This window comes from Loxodonta africana, chromosome 13 (genome assembly GCF_030014295.1).
Source record: "Loxodonta africana isolate mLoxAfr1 chromosome 13, mLoxAfr1.hap2, whole genome shotgun sequence".
Lineage (NCBI taxonomy): Eukaryota > Metazoa > Chordata > Mammalia > Proboscidea > Elephantidae > Loxodonta > Loxodonta africana.
In genome coordinates, this window is record NC_087354.1 from 76,347,924 (window position 1) to 76,370,407 (window position 22,484).

Here is a 22,484-nt window from a genome sequence, read left to right on the forward strand (position 1 = left end):
AGTCAATAGATTATAAATTCAAGAATCTTTATCTCCTTAACTCCTGCACACGCCTGATATGTGTAGTAACTATTGGATTATTGAAATATTTGCTGAGTAGACAAAAAACCAGAGTTAAATCTTGAATAATCTGGATGATGATAACCAACAAGTAGAAATCTTAGCGTGAATTATCTTCATTACAGCTATGCCAGAACTTGGAACACCATTAGGTATGTTGCTAACATTTTGACAAGAAAAATAACGGCCAGTAATGTCCTTTCTACTTCATATAAGTATATATTCTTCAAGTATTGCATAGTGGCAGTTTGGTATTATGTATGCAATGTTGGCTATTTACCTAATGACCAGTAATTTAAAATGTGTTTACTTCAGGAGTCCAACATATGATTCTTGGGTTAATTCCTCACTGATCTTCCCCGTTCCCTCCTGCTGGATTAAATCATTCTTTTAACAAATATTTATTGAGTGCTTACTATGTGCCAAGCACTGTTCTAAGTGCTGTGGAAATGGTGGAGAGCAAACCAAACAAAATTCAGTTTGTGAAACTAGTGGGGAAGACAAACAATAAATAAATTACGTCTATAGTATAATTTCAGATGTTGATAAATGCTATGAAGAAACTGAAAGCAAAGTAAGGCACTAGAATGTACGTGCGCGTCTGTGTGTGTACAGCAGATCCTGGAGGGGGGTGAGTGCTTTTGGCAGCCCCAGGAGGCTCAGTGCAACTTGGCCCACAGAGGGACCCATGGCACCTGGTGTCAGAGGCTTTGGGGGTAATTCCCTCTGTGCCCAAACATCACATGGTTCCAAGCACATAAAGCAGAAAAGACCCTATCTTTAACCATAGAGGACCTAACAATTTCTACCGACTTCTCTGAAGATGTTGAACTAATGAGAAGATATTAAAATAACCATCTGAGGTCCAGTGGATTCTGCCTCATGACGGCCCCAAGTGTTTCAGGGTAGACCTGTACTCCATAGGGTTTTAATGGCTGTGATCTTTTGGAAGCAGATCACCAGGCCTTTCTTTTGAGGTGCCTCTGGGTGGATTTGAACCACTAACCTTTTGGTTAGTAGCTGAGCGCTTAACCATTTGCGTCAACCTATTAGTTATTAGTTATAATTAAATGTCATATGTGAGAAGTACTTTGCAAAGCTGTTTGCAAACACTCTTCAGATAGGATCATTATCGGCCAGTCTGGAGGTGGGATGTTTGGTGTAATAAAATGTGTTGCAAGCACGGGTGAGAAAACAACTGTAATGGGAAAGATGAAAAAAAACACACTTTATTTGTTTATTCCATTGTTCAGCTTCTCTTTAAATTCTGTTCACATAGACATATTGTTTTAAGTGTGACATGAAATTATCCAGTTCTCTAGATTCTTGGGATCATTGTTAAAATTAAAAAAAGGAAAAGAAATATTAAATGTAGAATCAAAGACTGACAAATATTCCAACATGCAATACATTGCTTCTAGGGTAAGCCCACTGGACTATTCCAGCCCTAGTGAATAGCTGATGCCTTGAACTATTCCTATCACCACAGGTTGCCAGGCCACCAAATAACGAAGCCAGTCCAGGATTTGTCCATACAAAAAATGCGTGTGCTCCCAGCTAAATCTCGGTTAAGGAGGATGCGCTACATAAACCCATGTAGCAGCATTTTTCATAAATATCATTTGCAAATATAATAAGAAACTGGTATTCTCCTTCTTGTCAATTGTTATTAATTGCATGATTTTTAAAAATTAATTTTTATTGTGCTCTAAGTGAAAGTTTACAACTCAAGTCAGTCTCTCACACAAAAATTTATATACTCCTTGCTATACACTACTAATTGCTCTCCCCCTAATGAGACAGCACACTTCTTCCTTCCACTCTCTCTCCTTGTGTCCATTCGGGCAGCTTCTGGACTCCTCTGCCCTCTCATCTTGCCTCCAGACAGGAGATGTCAACACAGTCTCGTGTCTACTTGATCCAAGAAGCCGGTTCTTCACCAGTATCATTTTCCATCCCATATTCCAGTGCAATCCCTGTCTGAAGAGTTGGCCTGCGGAATGGTTCCTGTCTTGGGCTAACAGAAGGTCTGGGAACCATGACCTCTGGGGTCCTTCTAGTCCCAGTCTGACTATTAAGCCTGGTCTTTTTACGAGAATTTGGAGTCTGCATCCCACTGCTCTCCTGCTCCCTTAGGGGTTCTCTGTTGTGTTCCCTGTCAGGGCAGTCATCGGTTGTAGCTGGGCACCATCTAGTTCTTCTGGTCTCAGGCTAATGTAGCCTCTGGTTTATGTGGTACTTTCTGTCTCTTAGGCTTGTAGTTACCTTGTGTCTTTGGTGTTCTTCATTTTTCCTTGCTCCACGTGGGTTGAGACCAATTGATGCATCTTAGATGGCCACTTGCTAGCATTTAAGACTCCAGACACCACTCTCCAAAGTGGGATGCAGAATGTTTTCTTAATATATTTTATTATGCCAATTGACTTAGATGTCCCCTGAAGCCATGGTGCCCAAATCCCCGCCCCTGCTTCTCTGGCCTTCGAAGCATTCAGTTTGTTCAGGAAACTGCTTTTGGTGTAGTCCAGTTGTGTTGACCTCTCGTGTATTGTGTGTTGTCTTTCCCTTCACCTAAAATAAAACTTATCTACTATCTAATTAGTGAAAACCACTCTCCCTCTTTCCTCCCTCTCCCCCCTCTCACAACCATCAAAAAAAATTTTTTTTCTCTGTTTAAACTATTTCTCCAGTTCTTACAATAGTGGTCTTATATAATATTTGTCCTTTTGCAACTGACTAATTTCACTCAGCATAATGTCTTCCAGATTTCTCCATGTTATGAAATGTTTCATGGATTCATCATTGTTATTTATCGATGCATAGTATTGCATTGTGTGAATATACCATAATTTATTTATCCATTCATCCATTGATGGGCACCTTGGTTGCTTCCATCTTTTTGCTATTGTAAACAGTGCTGCAGTGAACATGGGTGTGCATATATCTGTTCGTATAAAGGCTCTTGTTTCTCTAGGATATATTCCAAGGAGTGGGATTACTGGATTGTATGGTAGTTCTTTTTCTGGTCTTTTAAGGAAGGGCAAAATCAATTTCCAAAGTGGTTGTACCTTTTTACATTCCCACCAGCAGTGTATAAGTGTTCCAATCTCTCCACAACCTCTCCAACAGTTATTATTTTGTGTTTTTTGGATTAATGCCAGCCTTGTTGGAGTGAGATGGAATCTCTTTGTAGTTTTGATTTGTATTTCTCTAATGGTTAATGATCGTGAGCATTTCCTCATGTATTTGTTAGCAGCCTGAACATCTTCTTTAGTGACATGCCTATTCATATCTTTTGCCCATTTTTTAATTGGGTTGTTTGTCTTTTTGTAGTTGAGTTTTTGCAGTATCATGTAGATTTTAGAGATCAGGTGCTGATCGGAAATGTCACAGCTAAAAACTATTTCCCAGTTTGTAGGTAGCCTTTTTACTCTTTTGGTGAAGTCCTTGGATGAGCATAAGTGTTTGATTTTTAGGAGCTCCCAGTTATCTAGTTTCTTTTCTGCATTTTTAGTAATGTTTTGTATACTGTTTATGACATGTATTAGGGCTCCTAACGTCCCTATTTTTTCTTCCATGATCTTTATCATTTTAGATTTTATATTTAGGTCTTTGATTCATTTTGAGTTAGTTTTTGTGCTTGATGGGTCCTGTTTCATTTTTTGCAGATGGATATCCAGTTATGTCAGCACCATTTGTTAAAGAGACTGTCTTTTCCCCATTTAAGAGACTTTGGGCCTTTGTCAAATATCAGCTGCTCATCTGTGGATGGATTTATGTCTGGATTCTCAATTCCGACCCATTGGTCTGTGTATCTGTTGTTGTATCAGTACCAGGCTTTTTTGACTACTGTGGCAGTATAATAGGTTCTAAAACCAGGTAGAGTGAGGCCTCCCACTTTCTTCTTCTTTTTCAGTAATGCTTCACTTATCTGGGCCTTCCATATGAAGTTGGTGATTTGTTTCTCCATCCCATTAAAAAATGTCGTTTGAATTTGGATCAGAATTGTATTGTATCCATAGATGGATTTTGGTAGAATAGACATTTTTAGAATGTTAAGTCTTCCTATCCATGAGCAAGGTATGTTTTTCCACTTGTGTAGGTCTCTTTTGGTTTCTTGTAGTTTTCTTTATATAGGTCTTTTACATCTCCAGTAAGATTTATTCCTAAGTATATTATCTTCTTGGGGGCTACTGTAAATGGTATTGATTTGGTGATTTCCTCGATGTTCTTTTTGTTGGTGTAGGGGAATCCAACTGATTTTTGTATGTTTATCTTGTATCCTGATGCTTTGCTGAACTCTTCTACTAGTTTCAGTAGCTTCCTTGAGGAGTTTTTGGGGTTTTCTGTGTATAAGATCATGTCATCAGCAAATAGAGGTACTTTTACTTCTTCCTTACCAATCTGGACGCCCTTTATTTCTTTATCTAGCCTAATTGCTCTGGCTAGGACCTCCAGCACAATGTTGAATAAGAGTGGTGATAAAGGGCATCCTTGTCTGGTTCCTGTTCTTAAGAAGAATGCTTTCAAACTCTCTCCATTTAGGATGCTGTTGGCTCTTGGCTTTGTATAAATGACCTTTATTGTACCGAGGAATTTTCCTTCTATTCCTATTTTGCTGAGAGTTTTTATCATGAATGGGTGTTGAACTTTGTCAAATGCCTTTTCTGCATCGATTGATAAAATCATGTGGTTCTTGTCTTTTGTTTTATTTATATGATGGGTTACATTAATTGTTTTTCTAATGTTGAACCATCCCTGCATACCTGGTATGAATCCCACTTGGTCATGGTGAATTATTTTTTTTGATGTGTTGTTGAATTCTATTGGTTAGAATTTTGTTGAGGATTTCTGCATCTAAGTTCATGAGAGATAAAATTAAATGTCACAATCAACAAACTTTTTTGTGGTGTCTTTACCTGGTTTTGGTATCAGGGATATGCTGGCTTCATAGAATGAGTTTGGGAGTATTCTGTCCTTTTCTATGCTCTGAAATACCTTTAGTAGTAGTAGTGTTAACTCTTCTCTGAAAGTTTGGTAGAACTCTGCAGTGAAGCTGTCCATGCCAGGGCTTTTTTTTATTGGGAGTTTTTTTTTTTTTTAACTTTTATTAAGCTTCAAGTGAACGTTTACAAATCCAGTCAGTCTGTCACATATAAGTTTACATACATCTTACTCCGTACTCCCACTTGCTCTCCCCCTATTGAGTCAGCCCTTTCAGTCTCTCCTTTCGTGACAATTTTGCCAGCTTCCCTCTCTCTCTATCCTCCCATCCCCCCTCCAGACAAATGTCGCCAACACAATCTCAAGTGTCCACCTGATATAATTAGCTCAATCTTCATCAGCATCTCTCTCCCACCCACTGTCCAGTCCCTTTCATGTCTGATGAGTTGTCTTCGGGGATGGTTCCTGTCCTGTGCCAACAGAAGGTCTGGGGACCATGGCTGCCGGGATTCCTCTAGTCTCAGTCAGATCATTAAGTATGATCTTTTTATGAGAATTTGGGGTCTGCATCCCACTGATCTCCTGCTCCCTCAGGAGTTCTCTGTTGTGCTCCCTGTCAGGGCAGTCATCGATTGTGGCCAGGCACCAACTAGTTCTTCTGGTCTCAGGATGATGTAGGTCTCTGGTTCATGCGGCCCTTTCTGTCTCTTGGGCTCTTAGTTGTCGTGTGACCTTGGTGTTCTTCATTTTCCTTTGCTCCAGGTGGGTTGAGACCAATTGATGCATCTTAGATGGCCGCTTGTTAGCATTTAGGACCCCAGACGCCACATTTCAAAGTGGGATGCAGAATGTTTTCATAATAGAATTATTTTGCCAATTGACTTAGAAGTCCCCTCAAACCATGGTCCCCAGATCCCCGCCCTTGCTCCGCTGACCTTTGAAGCATTCATTCTATCCCGGAAACTTCTTTGCTTTTGGTCCAGTCCAACTGAGCTGACCTTCCATGTATTGAGTGTTGTCTTTCCCTTCACCTAAAGCAGTTCTTATCTACTGATTAATCAATAAAAAACCCTCTCCCTCCCTCTCTCCCTCCCCACTTCGTAACCACAAAAGTATGTGTTCTTCTCAGTTTTTACTATTTCTCAAGATCTTATAATAGTGGTCTTACACAATATTTGTCCTTTTGCCTCTGACTAATTTCGCTCAGCATAATGCCTTCCAGGTTCCTCCATGTTATGAAATGTTTCACAGATTTGTCACTGTTCTTTATTGATGCGTAGTATTGCATTGTGTGAATATACCACAATTTATTTACCCATTCATCCGTTGATGGACACCTTGGTTGCTTCCAGCTTTTTGCTATTGTAAACAGAGCTGCAATAAACATGGGTGTGTATATATCTGTTTGTGTGAAGGCTCTTGTATCTGTAGGGTATATTCCGAGGAGTGGGATTTCTGGGTTGTATGGTAGTTCTATTTCTAACTGTTTAAGATAACGCCAGATAGATTTCCAAAGTGGTTGTACCATTTTACATTCCCACCAGCAGTGTATAAGAGTTCCAATCTCTCCGCAGTCTCTCCAACATTTATTATTTTGTGTTTTTTGGATTAATGCCAGCCTTGTTGGTGTGAGATGGAATCTCATCGTAGTTTTAATTTGCATTTCTCTAATGGCTAATGATCGAGAGCATTTTCTCATGTATCTGTTGGCTGCCTGAATATCTTCTTTAGTGAAATGTGTGTTCATATCCTTTGCCCACTTCTTGATTGGGTTGTTTGTCTTTTTGTGGTTGAGTTTTGACACAATCATGTAGATTTTAGAGATCAGGCGCTGGTCGGAGATGTCATAGCTGAAAATTCTTTCCCAGTCTGTAGGTGGTCTTTTTACTCTTTTGGTGAAGTCTTTAGATGAGCATAGGTGTTTGATTTTTAGGAGCTCCCAGTTATTGGGTTTCTCTTCATCATTTTTGGTAATGTTTTGTATTCTGTTTATGCCTTGTATTAGGGCTCCTAGGGTTGTCCCTATTTTTTCTTCCATGATCTTTATAGTTTTAGTCTTTATGTTTAGGTCTTTGATCCACTTGGAGTTAGTTTTTGTGCATGGTGTGAGGTATGGGTCCTGTTTCATTTTTTTGCAAATGGATATCCAATTATGCCAGCACCATTTGTTAAAAAGACTATCTTTTCCCCAATTAACTGACACTGTTCCTTTGTCAAATATCAGCTGCTCATGTGTGGATGGATTTATATCTGGGTTCTCAATTCTGTTCCATTGGTCTATGTGCCTCTTGTTGTACCAGTACCAGGCTGTTTTGACTACTGTGGCTGTATAATAGCTTCTGAAATCAGGTAGAGTGAGGCCTCCCACTTTCTTCTTCTTTTTCAGTAATGCTTTGCTTATCCAGGGCTTCTTTCTCTTCCATATGAAATTGGTGATTTGTTTCTCTAACCCCTTAAAATATGACATTGGAATTTGGATCGGAAGTGCGTTATATGTATAGATGGCTTTTGGTAGAATAGATATTTTTACTGTGTTAAGTCTTCCTATCCATGAGCAAGGTATGTTTTTCCACTTAAGTATGTCCTTTTGAATTTCTTGTAGTAGAGCTTTGTAGTTTTCTTTGTATAGGTCTTTTACATCCTTCGTAAGATTTATTCCTAAGTATTTTATCTTCTTGGTGGCTACTGTGAATGGTATTGATTTGGTTATTTCCTCTTCGGTGTTCTTTTTGTTGATGTATAGATGCCCTTTATTATGTTGAGGAATTTTCCTTCAATTCCTATCATGAATGGGTGTTGGACTTTGTCAAATGCCTTTTCTGCATCAATTGATAAGATCATGTGGTTTTTGTCTTTTGTTTTATTTATGTGATGGATTACATTAATGGTTTTTCTGATATTAAACCAACCTTGCATACCTGGTATAAATCCCACTTGATCGTGGTGAATTATTTTTTTGATGTGTTGTTGGATTCTATTGGCTAGAATTTTGTTGAGGATTTTTGCATCTATGTTCATGAGGGATATAGGTCTATAATTTTCTTTTTTTGTAATGTCTTTACCTGGTTTTGGTATCAGGGAGATGGAGGCTTCATAGACTGAGTTGGGTAGTATTCCGTCATTTTCTATGCTTTGAAATACCTTCAGTAGTAGTGGTGTTAACTCTTCTCTGAAAGTTTGGTAGAACTCTGCAGTGAAGCCGTCCGGGCCAGGGCTTTTTTTTTTTTGGGAGTTTTTTGATTACCGTTTCAATCTCTCTTTTTGTTATGGGTCTATTTAGTTGTTCTACTTCTGAATGTGTTAGTTTAGGTAGGTAGTGTTTGTCCAGGAATTCATCCATTTCTTCTAGGTTTGCAAATTTGTTAGAGTATAATTTTTCGTAGTAATCTGAAATGATTCTTTTAATTTCATTTGGTTCTGTTGTGATGTGGTCCTTCTCGTTTCTTATTCGGGTTATTTGTTTCCTTTCCTGTATTTCTTTAGTCAGTGTAGGCAATGGTTTATCAATTTTGTTAATTTTTTCAAAGAACCAGCTTTTGGCTTTGTTAATTCTTTCAATTGTTTTTCTGTTCTCTAATTTATTTAGTTCAGCTCTAATTCTTATGATTTGTTTTCTTCTGGTGCCTGATGGATTCTTTTGTTGCTCACTTTATATTCAAGTTGTAGGGACAGTTCTCTGCTTTTGGCTCTTTCTTCTTTTTGTATGTGTGCATTTATCAATATAAATTGGCCTCTGAGCACTGCTTTTGCTGTGTCCCAGAGGTTTTGATAGGAAGTATTTTCATTCTCGTTGCATTCTATGAATTTCCTTATTCCCTCCTTGATGTCTTCTGTAACTCAGTCTTTTTTCAGAAGAGTATTGTTCATTTTCCAAGTATTTGATTTCTTTTCCCTAGTTTTTCTGTTATTGATTTCTAGTTTTATTGCCTTGTGGTCTGAGAAGATGCTTTGTAATATTTCGATGTTTTGGACTCTACAAAGGTTTGTTTTATGACCTAATATGTGGTCTATTCTAGAGAATGTTCCGTGTGTGCTAGAAAAAAAAGTATACTTTGCAGCAGTTGGGTGGAGAGTTCTGTATAAGTCAATGAGGTCAAGTTGGTTGATTGTTGTAAGTAGGTCTTCCGTGTCTCTATTGAGCTTCTTACTGGATGTCCTGTCCTTCTCCGAAAGTGGTGTGTTGAAGTCTCCTACTATGATTGTGGAGGTGTCTATCTCACTTTTCAATTCTGTTAAAATTTGATTTATGTATCTTGCAACCCTGTCATTGGGTGCATAAATATTTAATATGGTTATGTCTTCCTGATCAATTGTCCCTTTTATCATTATATAGTGTCCTTCTTTATCCTTTGTGGTGGATTTAAGTCTAAAGTCTATTTTGTCAGAAATTAATATTGCTACTCCTCTTCTTTTTTGCTTATTGTTTGCTTGATATATTTTTTTTCCATCCTTTGAGTTTTAGTTTGTTTGTGTCTCTAAGTCTAAGGTGTGTCTCTTGTAGGCAGCATATAGATGGATCGTGTTTCTTTATCCAGTCCATGACTCTCTGTCTCTTTATTGGTGCATTTAGTCCATTTACATTCAGCGTAATTAGAGATAAATAAGTTTTTAGTGCTGTCATTTTGATGCCTTTTTATGTGTGTTGTTGACAATTTCATTTTTCCACATACTTTGTTGTGCTGAGATGTTTTTCTTAGTAAATTGTGAGATCCTTATTTTCATAGTGTTTGACTTTATGTTAGTTGAGTCGTTATGTTTTTCTTGGTTTTTATCTTGAGTTATGGAGTTGTTATACCTTTTTGTGGTTACCTTATTATTTACCCCTATTTTTCTAAGTAAAAACCTAACTTGTATTGTTCTATATCGCCTTGTATCACTCTCCATGTGGTAGTTCAATGCCTCCTGTATTTAGTCCCTCTTTTTTGATTATTGTGATCTTTTACCTATTGACTTCCATGATTCCCTGTTATGTGTATTTTTTTTTAATTAATCTTAATTTGTTTTTGTGATTTCCCTATTTGAGTTGATATCAGGTTGTTCTGTTTTGTGACCTTGTATTGTGCTGGTATCTGATATTATTGGTTTTCTGACCAAACAATATCCTATAGTATTTCTTGTAGCTTTGGTTTGGTTTTTGCAAATTCTCTAAACTTGTGTTTATCTGTAAATACCTTAATTTCGCCTTCATATTTCAGAGAGAGTTTTGCTGGATATATGATCCTTGGCTGGCAGTTTTTCTCCTTCAGTGCTCTGTATATGTCGTCCCATTCCCTTCTTGCCTGCATGGTTTCTGCTGAGTAGTCTGAACTTATTCTTATTGATTCTCCCTTGAAGGAAACCTTTCTTTTCTCCCTGGCTGCTTTTAAAATTTTCTGTTTATCTTTGGTTCTGGTGAGTTTGATGATAATATGTCTTGGTGTTTTTCTTTTTGGATCAATCTTAAATGGGGTTCGATGAGCATCTTGGATAGATATCCTTTCGTCTTTCATCATGTCAGGGAAGTTTTGTGTCAGGAGTTCTTCAGCTATTTTCTCTGTGTTTTCTGTTATCCCTCCCTGTTCTGGGACTCCAATCACCCGCAAGTTATCCTTCTTGATAGAGTCCCACATGATTCTTAGGGTTTCTTCATTTTTTTTAATTCTTTTATCTGATTTTTTTTCAGCTATGTTGGTGTTAATTCCCTGGTCCTCCAGATGTCCCAGTCTGCATTCTAATTGCTCAAGTCTGCTCCTCTGACTTCCTATTGCGTTGTGTAATTCTGTAATTTTATTGTTAATCTTTTGGATTTCTACATGCTGTCTCTCTATGGATTCTTGCAACTTATTAATTTTTCCACTATGTTCTTGAATAATCTTTTTGAGTTCTTCAACAGTTTTATCAGTGTGTTCCTTGGCTTTTTCTGCAGTTTGCCTTATTTCATTTCTGATGTCTTGAAGCATTCTGTAAATTAGTTTTTTGTATTCTGTATCTGATAATTCCAGGATTGTATCTTCATTTGGGAAAGATTTTGATTCTTTTGTTTGGGGGGTTGGAGAAGCTGTCATGGTCTGCTTCTTTATGTGGTTTGATATGGACTGCTGTCTCCGAGCCATCACTGGGAAACTAGTTTTTCCAGAAAATCCGCTAAAAAAAATGCAGTCAGATCCCTATCAGAGTTCTCCCTCTGGCTCAGGCAATTCAGATGTTAATGAAGCCGCCTGGGGAGGGTGGGGAGGGGTCAGAGAGATAGGAGAGTAGCACCTCAGAATATAGCCAGAGTTGCTTCTCTTGCTTGGAATGACTATTATATCTGAGATTCCCGCGGGGCGCGTTGCCTATGTGTGCTGGCTGTGTGGAGATTGCCCCCGGGGGGTCTGGCCCGCTGAACTCACGGTCAGATCCTCCGCTGCCAGCCCCCCGCCCAACGTCAAGGTTCCCCTGCTGGGACGGTGCACTCTCGACTCCAAAATCAGTCGCTGCTCCCGGGGACTTGTCGTCCCGCCAGCCGCGTGGCCATGCTGCCCCCGCTAACCGGCTGGGCCCCCTCCCGGGGTTAGTTCAGGTGAGTGGAGCAGCTTCCTGTGCTTGTGCCGTGACCACGTGTCCCGGCTGGGACGCTGCTCTCCCCGCTCCAAGACCAGTTGCTGCCTCCCGGGGACTTCTCCCACTGGCTGAGTCGCCACACCGCCCACGCGAACCGGCTGGGCCCCCTCCCGGGGTTAGTCCAGGGGAGCGGAGCAGCTCTCTGTGCTTGTACCGTGCCTGTGCCCAGCCAAAAATCCCGGCGGGACGGTTCCCCTGCTGGGACGCTGCTCTCCCCGCTCCAAGACCAGTCACCGCCTCCCGGGGACTTCTCCCACCGGCTGCGTCGCCATGCCGTCTACGTGAACCGGCTGGGCCCCCTCCCGGAGTGAGTTCGGGGGCTAGGGCTGGGCCCCTTGTTTGTGCCGTCTGCTCCCCTGGGCTCTGCCCTAACTCGGGTGCCGAAGGTTACCTGACTGGTACTCCGGCTCCAGGCTCTGAAAACAATCGCTTCTTCCCCGTATTTGTTCGTTCTCCATCTCTAAATCTGTGTTTGTTGTTCAGGGTTCGTAGATTGTTATGTATGTGATCGATTCACTTGTTTTTCTGAGTCTGTGTTGCAAGAGGGATCCAAGGTAGCGTCTACCTAGTCCGCCATCTTGGCCCCGCCTCCTATTGGGAGTTTTTTTCCTAACCTTTTCTATGTCTTCTTTGGTTATGGGTCTATTTAGTTGTTCTACCTCTGTTTGTGTTAGTTTAGGTAGCTAGTGTGTTTCTAGGAATTCACCCATTTCTTCTAGGTTTTCAAATTTGTTAGAGTACAATTTTTTATAGTAATCTGATATGATTCTTTTAATTTCTGTCGGGTCTGTTGTAATATTGCCCATCTCATTTCTTATTTGGGTTATTTGCTTCCTCTCCTGTTTTTTTTTTTTTGTGTGTGTGTGTCAGTTTGGCCAATGGTTTATCAATTTTGTTATTTTTTTCCAAGAACCAGCTTTTGGTCTTGTTAACTCTTTCAGTTGTTTTTCTGTTCTCTAATTTGTTTAATTCTGCTCTAATTTTTATTATTTGCTTTCTTTTGGTGCTTTCAAAAAACACAAATCTGGTGCCTTAGGGTTTCCTTTTTTACTCTCTTTGTAGTTGTTCAAGTTATAGGGATAATTCTTTGATTTTGGCCTTTCTTCTTTTTGTATGTGTCCATTTATTGATATAAATTGACCTCTGAGCACTGCTTTCGCTGTGTCCTAAAGGTTCTGGTAGGAAGTGTTTTCATTCTCACTGGATTCTATGAATTTCTTTATTCCATCCTTAATGTCTTCTATAATCCAGTCTTTTTTGAGCAGGGTATTGTTCTGTTTCCATGTATTTGATTTATTTTCCTTGCTTTTTCTTATTGATTTCTACTTTTATGGCCTTATGATCAGAGAAGATGCTTTGTAATATTTCGATGTTTTGCTTTCTACAAAGGTTTGTTTTATTACCTAATATGTGATCTATTCTACAGAGTGTTCCATGAGCAGTAGAAAAGAAAGTATACTTTGCAGCTGTTGGGTGGAGTGTTCTGTATATGTCTATGAGGTCAAGTTGGTTGATTGTGGCATTTAGATGTTCCATGTCTTTACTGAGCTTCTTTTGAATGTCCTGTTCTTCACCGAAAGTGGTGTGTTGAAGTCTCCTACGACTAGCGTGGACCTGTCTATCTCACTTTTCAATGCTGATAGAGTTTGTTTTATGTATCTTGCAGCCCTGTCATTGGGTGCATAAATATTTAATATGGTTGTATCCTCCTGGAAAATTGTCCCTTTAATCATTATATTGTGTCCTTCCTTATCCTTCGTGGTGTATTTAACTTTAAAATCTATTTTGTCAGGAATTAATATTGCCACTCCTGCTTTTTTTTGATTGTTGTTTGCTTGATATATTTTTTTCCATCCTTTGAGTTTTAGTTTGTTTGCGTCTCTATGTCTAAGGTGTGCCTCTTGTAGGCAGCATATAGTTGGATCATGTTTTTTATCCATTCTGCAACTCTGTCTCTTTATTGGTGTATTTAGTCCATTTCCATTCAGCATAATTATGGACAGGTATGAGTTTAGTGCTGTCGTTTTGATGCCTTTTTTTGTGTGTGTGTTGTTGATAGTTTCATTTTTCCACTTTCTTTTTTGAGCTGAGAAGTTTTTCTTTGTAAATTGTGTGTCGGTCTTTTTCATTGTTGAATTTGTTTTTGCTGAGTCTTTATGTTTATCTTGGTTTTTATTTTGAAGTGTGGGGTTGTTAGTCTTCTTTGTGGTTACCTTAATATTTATCCCTATTTTTCTAAGTATAAACCTAACTTGTATCTCCCTATATTGCCTTGATTTCCTCTCCATATGGAAGATCTATGCCTACTTTATTTAGACCCTTTTTATTGATTATTGTCATCTTTGACATGATTACCTCATTGATCCCCTGTTTTGAGTGTTTTATTTTTATCTTATTTTATTTTTGTGTTTTCCCTGTCTGAGTTGGTATCTGGATGCTCTGTTCTGTGTCCTAGTATTGTGTTGATATCTGGTATTATTGATTTTCTAACCAGGGAATTCCCTTTAGTATTTCTTGTAGTTTTGGTTTGGTTTCTGCAAAATCCCTAAGCTTGTGTTTATCTGTAAATGACTTAATTTCACCTTCATATTTGAGAGACAGTTTTGCTGGGTATATGATTCTTGGCTGGCAGTTTTTCTCCTTCAGTGCTCTATATATGTTGTTCCATTGCCTTCTTGCCTGCATGGTTTCTGCCGAGTAGTCTGAACTTATCCTTATTGATTCTCCTTTATAGGTGAGTTTTCGCTTATACTTGGCTGCTGTTAAAATTTTCTCTTTATCTTTGGTTTTGGCAAGTTTGATGATGATATGTCTTGGTGACTTTCAGGATCTACCTTGTATGGGGTTCGATGAGCATCTTGGATAGATATCCTTTCATCTTTCACGATGTCAGGGAAGTTTTCTGCCAGCAAATCTTCAACTATTCTCTCTGTATTTTCTGTTTTCCCTCCCTGTTTTTGTATTCCAATCACTTGCAAGTTATTCTTCTTGATAGAATCCCACATGATTCTTAGGGTTTCTTCATTTTTTAAAATTCTTTTATAAGATTTTTTTCAAATGTATTGGTGCCAAGTGCCTTATCCTCCATCTCTCCAATTCTTAATTGTTCCTCAGTTCTGCTCCTCTGACTTCCTACTGTTAATCTTCTGAATTTCTGAATGCTGTCTCTTTATGGATTCTTGCAGCTTATTAAACTTTTCATTATGTTCTTGAATAGTCTTTTTAATTTTTTCAACTCCTTTATCTGTGTGTTCCTTGGCTTTTTCTGTATATTGTCTGATCTTGTTCCTGATGTTTTGAAGCATTCTGTATACTAATCTTTTGTATCATGCATCTGGCAATTTCAGGAATACATCTTCATCCAGGACAGTCCTTGATTCTCTGTTTTGGGAGTTTGTTGAAGCAATCATGTCCACTTATTTATGCGATTTTGATATTGCCTGCTGTCTCCAAGCCATCTATAAGTTACTGTAATAATTTATTTTATGTTTGCTCACTGTGTCCTATCTTCTTGCTTGGTTTTGTTTCAATATACCCAAATAGGCTACTAGAGTGCATTAACTTGATTATTGGTGCCTTTGAAGCACTAATGTCCTGTTACCACATGGTTAGAGCTGTTACCAGGTATATGAGCCTATGAGTCCATTCACTATTCTCATATAGATTCAGCTCAGGTCTCCTGATAGTCAGTTACCTATTGTGTGGTGTAGGCTCTCACCTACTATCTTAGAGGAGTAGTGAAGGTTATGGTTGTATGCACTGGTAGCGGCAGGGGGTCACAGTCTGAGGAGGGCAGGGTGCTGACAGCCTTCCCCCAAGTGTCTGTGAGGAAGGAGCATTTCTGTTCTCTAGAGTGCTGTGGTGGGTAGGCTCTGCAGCTGTATCTTAGGCACCCAATGCTTATACCTGTAAAGGCTGGTAGGCACCACTACCCTCAGACCCCTTTCGTGGGTGGCTAGGTGGTGTGGATGGAGCCTCAGCCCTCAGGTCCCTGCTGTGGGTGGGTGAGGGCTCTGTTTAATACGCAGAGTGGTATCAGACCTCCAAAACCTGCCTTCCGCTGCACAGCTGAAACAATTACAGTCAGACCTCTAACAGATTTGCCCTTGCATTTTAATAGCTGCCTGGTTCCATGTAGGGGTGAAAGCTAAAGTCCGTGGATCTCTTATGCCTGGACTGGAGCCGCTTCTGGCCTCAGCTTCCAGTTTAGGGGAGTTGGGAAAGTATTTTTCCCCTGTTCGTTAAATTGCTCCTTCTCTCAGGCCAGGAGAATGGGTCAGAGAGGGCACGTGGCATGTTCTATCTCAGGCCCAGGGAATTCAACTGCTAATGAAGCAGGGGGAGGGTTAAGAGAGAGTACTTCCAGAAGAAGAAGCTATTAGATCCGTGTGTGGTTAGACCAAATCACTTATCTTGTGTTGAGAGCACTGTTTCATCTCAGATTCCAGAGGCATGTGAAGCCTGTGTGTGCTGGCTGGGTCCCCGCCAAGATTAGCCCAGGGGGTTAAGACTGTGTCTCACACTTGCCTTCTTTAGCTAAAGCAGCTTTGTCCTAAACCCCACAGCCAGACTGGCAGCCGTCACACTGGGGATCAGGATGTTGGCACTTTATTTGCCTTTTTTTCACTGAAGCAGCCGCTTCCTGAACTCTGTAGCCAGCCATGCTGTGGACACGCCACAGGGTCAGGGGTGTGCCACTTTGCTTGCCTTCTTTTGCTGAATCTGCCATGTGTCAGGAAACTACCATCAGCCCTGCTGCATTCATGCTAAAGAATAGTGCCAAGGAATCAGAGCTGAGGTGCAGCACAGGCTCGGCAACTCGTTGCTGCTTCTGCACTGTCTCTTGCTCCTCTGTCACTCAGATGAATTCCTTAGTTCTGTGTTTGATGCTCAGGGTTTGTAGATTGTCATATATGTAATTGATTCACTTGTTTTTTTGGTATTTGTTGCAAGAGGATTCAGTGGAAGCTTCTGAGTAGTTAGCCATCTTGGCCCCATTTTCTAATTGCATGATATTTATAGACAAATAAAATTGCTATTTACACCACACTTATTTTCAAAAATAACATGAGTTTACAATAAAATCCCAAGTATGAAGCGAGAATAAAAGGTAAGGGTCATATACTAAAAGAAGGAGGAGGAGAGGAATGGCTATTCTGAAAAACCCAAGGATAATAGAAATTATTATAATGGAGCAAAAACTTAGCGCTTGGCTTTCCTGCAGCCAGCTCATCAGAGGAAAGTGGCTGTATATTAAAAAAAATCACACCAGTTCAAGAGATAAGACACACATTTTCCTGGTTACTATATTTGATAAATTGTGCCAAGGGAACACAGGACTAAAACTATTCTCAAAGCCCACTCTTCAGACAAAGATTATACTGGACTATAAAACATAAAATAACACTTGTGAAGAATGTGCTTCTTAGTTCAAGCAGATACATGAGACTAGATGGGCAGCTCCTGTCCAGGGGTAGGCTGAGAAGGCAGAAAGGGACAGGAGCTGGCTGGCTGGACACCAGGATCCTGGGGTGGAAAGGGGGAGTGTGCTGTCACATTATAGGGATTGCAACTAGTGTCATATAACAGTATGTGTATATATTTTTGTATGAGAAATTAACTTGAGCTGTAAGCCTTCACACACACAATTAAAAAAAAAATTCTGGTAAGGGAGCTTAATTAATGTGTAGTATCTCTGATAACAATTTTACAAACAAAAAGCAGATATTGCACATCTAGCTTTTTCTTAAATTGAGTCTTAATAAAAAATGCATTAATTTTTTACTGGGGAAGCCAGCCTAACTTGTAAAAGGCAAGGTCATGGAAGCTCCATAGACACATCCCAACTCCCTGAGGGACTGAATTGCTGGGCTGAGGACTGTGGGGACCATGGTCTTGGGGAACATCTAGCTCAATTGGCATAACATAATTTATAACAAAAATGTTCTACATTCTACTTTGGTGAGTAGCGTTTGGGGTCTTAAAAGCCTGTGAGCAGCCATCTAAGATACCCCACTGGTCTCACCCCTTTGGGAGCAAGGGAGAATGAAGAAAACTAAAGGTACAAGGGAAAGATTAGTCCAAAGGACTAATGGACCACATCTACCATGGGCTCTACTAGACTGAGTCCGGTACAACTAGATGGCGCCCAGCTACCACCACTGACTGCTCTCACAGGGGTCACAATAGAGTGTCCCAGACAGAGCTGGAGAAAAATGTAGAACAAAATTCTAACTCACAAAAAAAGACCAGACTTACTGGCTTGACAGAGACTGGAGAAACCCCAAGAGTATGGTCCCCAGACACCCTTTTAGCTCAATAATGAAGTCACTCCTGAGACTGATCCTTCAGCCTAAGATTAGACAGGCCCATTTTTAAAAAAAAAAAAACAAAACTAAAGGGGCACACCAGACCAGGGGCAAGGATTGGAAGGCAGGAGGGGACAGGAAAGCTGGTAATAGGGAACCCAAGGTCGAAAAGGGAGAGTGTTGACATGTTGTGGGGTTATTAACCACGTCATAGAACAATATGTGTACTAACTATTTAATGGGAAATTAGTTTTTCTCTGTAACCTTCATCTAAAGTACAAAGAAAAAAAAGTGCATTAATTTTTATTCTCTCAAGAATACATAAAGATTCCAACTTCCCTTTGTTATTTATGCTATCATTTTATGATCATATTAAACACCAAGTTTATAAAAAAGATGTATGTACCGCAGTTTTATAAGTAAGTCATTAGCCAAAACCTGTTCTGGACCTGTCTCCTCATATTAAAAGGGAAAGTCAGGGATGTGAATGAAAAGGAAAGAGCAGGGCACATCAGGTATTTTAGCCTTGAGTTGTGCTGACTCACCAAGAGAGGCCAGGCCTTGAGATGGAGTGGGTGGCTGCCACAGTGTCTTCTCTGTTGCTGTGGCATGGCCCTAACACCCAAAGACCCCTCTATGCTGCCCCCTTCTCTGATGCCCTACTCAGGAGTCTTTCTTTTCATTTGCAGTGCTCAGAGATGAGGGTGTTACTGTCAGTAGCCATTGTTAACCTGGACATTTAGGGTAGCCGCCGAGGAGGGAAACATGGAGAAAGGAAGGCTGTAAAATGTAAATGACCATCACTCAGAAGGTATTGAAAGGTACACTTTTATGAAAAGAGAGAGTGTTTGGCAGATTGGTGCCTACCTCTCAGTGCCCTTCTACTTACGGGGGCTTGGGCAGGGTGGGGGCTATGTTTTAATCCCATTCATCTCCTGGAAGAGATATTCCATAGTCTTGGGACTGTGAGTTTGATGAGTAAGCCTTTTTAGTCACCTCTGGATAGGGCTGTTACTTTCCTGTGACTTTAATGTGATTTGGGTTTATTCAGTTGGGGGTTCCCTGGTCCCTATAAAAATCCTAGTTGCTGCCATGAACTGACCAAGTCTGTAGGTATTCATTTCCTTTTAATATTATTCTCACCAAGGCTTAGCCTTAGAAAAGATGAGGAATGGCAAGGAATTAAAAAAGCTGAAGTCTGAGGGCAAAATCCTGTCTCTGGAAAAAATAAAAGTTGTTATATTCTAAAAATATAACCGATTCATACTCTGATTCATATTTGGGGCTTAAAAAATTTCAATTTCAATCTATTTATTTGTCTACCCACCCATTCACCCATCCATCCTGTCCATCCATCCATCCATCATTTCTATCTATCTGCCTACCTACCTACTTATCTATCTACCTATCCATTTATCTATCATTTCATCTATTTATCTTTTACAATGTCCTATCACTACACCCTTACAATAGGAAATATGGAAGATAAAGAGTGGAATGTATCTTCTTCAGCACTCAACTTCATAACCAGAAAACTAATACAAGTACAGGGGAGAAAAGAGACCAATAAAATTTGTGTTGAAATAGGTGGTTCAGAAAAACAGGGAGTTTCTGCTGTAACTATACAAAGATAATGACAATTCGGACTGAAGGATGTATCACTAGAAACATTTGAGAAAATACCGCAATTTTTTCTTAAAGGATACGGGTTACTGATCGTCCTCTTCAAATCAACTTTCTCTTTGCAGTAAGGGCAAGTCTGCTTTTTACCAACAATACACCAGCCTCGGATGCAGAATTCATGAAAGCTTAAGCATCTTGTTAGGGAAGCTTCTAGATATTAAAGAACAATGCCTTGTTCCTGATGACAAAATGGAAATTATCCCATTTTAGGGTCTAGTTGTGGAGGGTGAGAATGGCTGTCACCCATGACTTGATTATGCACATCTCTTTTTTAGGGAGATGACTGTAGGACTTTCAAACTTCTCAGGCATCGAGCTTGGACTCAAAGGTGCATTACCTTTATGACCTTGAGGAATTTATTTAGTGTCTTGGCTTTATTTGCTCCTCTCGCCTCACTTAGCTAAAGACTGTGCAAGTGCATTTTTACAGTAATGCCCTATATGAATGTAAGTCTGGTAAACCGGATTACATAATATCAGCCGTATCTTGCTTATTGTGCATTTCTTGCACGTTTACCATGGTCTTTCCTTAGTCTACGACTTTCTGTCATTACTCGTTACTTATGATGCAATCAGACTTGTCTCAGGCACTCAGAATAGTTAAAATTATTTGTGGTCATATACCTCACCAATATTTCTATTAACATCATAAGTTTTTTTCCCCTCTAACTTATTACTGATAAGGAACCAATTATATTTAATAGAACTCATTAAACCCACTGCCATAGAGTCTATTTGACCCGTAGCAACCCTGTAGGACAGAGAACTACCCCATAGGGTTTCCAAGGCTATAAATCTTTATGGAAGCAGACTGCCACATCTTCCTCCTGCAGAGCAGCCGGTGGGTTCGAACCACGGACCTTTTGGTTAGCAGCCAAGTGCTTAACCATTGTGCCACCAGGGCTCCTATTTAGTAGATCATAAGCCTTATAATCTTGACTCCTCAGACTCTAGGCATTTAAAACTTGATTTGTATACTTCACCTCATCCAGAAAGTGTGACCCTTCTCCCCCAAAGTTGACAGCGAGCCCCAAGTTTTCCCATACAAGGACTGACTCTCATTAGAGCGTGAACGATGCTGTATCACTACTTTCTGTGGACTTACATGTCTGTTTCTAGCTCACACATTACTTGTGGGCAGAGACTAGGTTTTATTAATATCTGTGTCCTCAGCACCCTAAGCAGTGACTAGGAAATATTTATTGACCGAATATTGGAATGAATCACTCAAAACTGATTATTTTTGGGAAATAGATATTAGAACAGGTGAGTATCTTTTACCATCAAAAACAAAAAACAAAACAAACCCAAACCTGTTGCTGTCAAGTTGATTATGGCTCATGGTGATCCCATGTGTTTGTTACACAGTAGGACTGCTGCATAGGGTTCTCTTGGCCGTAACCTTCTACGGAAGCAGATCACCAGTCTTTTTCTTCAAAGTGCCACTGGGTGGGTTCAAACCACCAACATTTTGGTTAGTAGCCAAGAGTAAACTGTTTACACCAGCTAGGGACCTGTTTCTTTTACCAAGTTCTCCAATACTGTGGATTGAGGCAAAATGATTAACTGTAATGAGATCTGTTTTATAGATTTGTTTCTATGATCTATGATCCCAACGTGGCTTTCTGGGCCAAGATCACGTGGTCTTCTGACTGGCCCGCTACACTACACAGCCGTATTAACAGCAATGATTTAGAAGGTACCTCACTAACAAGCAGAGTATCCTGGAGGTATAGACAAGTCAAGGTCATGTATGTAATTCCTCAATACTAAATCCGTGTGCAACTAAGAGTTTCCACTATTTTATGTTCTTGCAGTTGGGGTCACTTTTGCAAAATGCTTGGATTAACATATAGTGGTGTGTTATAACAAAAATTTTTCATCAAAATCCACACAGCCTTCGTTTAAAAGGGCTGGAGTACAGCCCCCGTCCTCTAGATAGGCATAGCTTTCAGAGCCATAGAACCAGCACTGAAATGTCCACCTGCTCTTTAATCCTTCCATCTCCTCTTTAATACCTCCTTTCATCTTCAAAATCTCAATGCTGAAAACCTCCACACTGGCAGAACTGCCGCAGAGCAACACTCAGAGATCCCTCCTTGTTACTATGACTCATGTTTGTCCACTCCTCTTTCAGATGACTCATGCTCAAATGGCCATTAATAATACTCCCTGCAAAGCAAATTTAAAGGTGACTACATTCCAAATTACACATGCACACACGTACAACAATCCCTAAGGGCCTTTAAAGGTGGAGAGAGAAAATATTTCCACTTGTAAATGGCAGAAGGGGCTCTGTTCCAAAATTTGAAAAGTAATTCAGATTTAAAATTAGGGCCAGACTTGGAAAATTTCTGCTAAGAATGATAGTTTTTTTCGGAAAGGTATATTACACTGAAAAACCACCATAGTATTCCATATGGGATATCTTTGTGTTTCTTCCCTTAACATTTTAAGGCTTAAATGTTGGAGTAAGGGCTCCAGTTACAGTTCAGATGCATTTGGTCCACTTTTTCAGCCTAAGGATTGAATATGTGGACACTGGCCAGGTTAAACAGAAGTGAATCACAGGCACTGCACATCTAGGGTATTGAGGACTGAGTGGGCTTCAGAGGCAGAAGACAGGATGGTTTAACCACCTCATAATGCCAGAGATTTGAACTGACTGGGTATATAGTGATACTATTATAAAATTGATACAGCACTATAAAATAAAAACAAATGCCTTTTTTTTTTTTTTTTTTTTTGCATTTAGGAAGGAATTAAAATACCAACTGTGGGCCAATCCAAGCACAAGCTTGGTATCCATAGTGGCATGCTTGAGCAGCACAGGCTGCTTTGTTCAGGGGTTTTGGTCCAGCAGCTTTCAGCATGGGTCTTCCTCAGTGGTTACTGGAATTCCCAGAGAATG

At 39.8% G+C, this 22,484-nt stretch overlaps 1 protein-coding gene across 1 annotated transcript in view; it reads right to left on the bottom strand.

Moving 5' to 3' along the window:
- Positions 1-432: 432 nt before the first annotated feature.
- Positions 433-22,484, bottom strand: part of RNF175 (ring finger protein 175) — a 48,814-nt gene continuing 26,762 nt past the window's right edge. The window contains 2 exon segments of the mRNA XM_023557104.2: positions 433-1,617; positions 19,598-19,699. Coding sequence (XP_023412872.2) covers positions 1,497-1,617; positions 19,598-19,699 — 223 coding nt within the window. The 3' untranslated portion in view covers positions 433-1,496.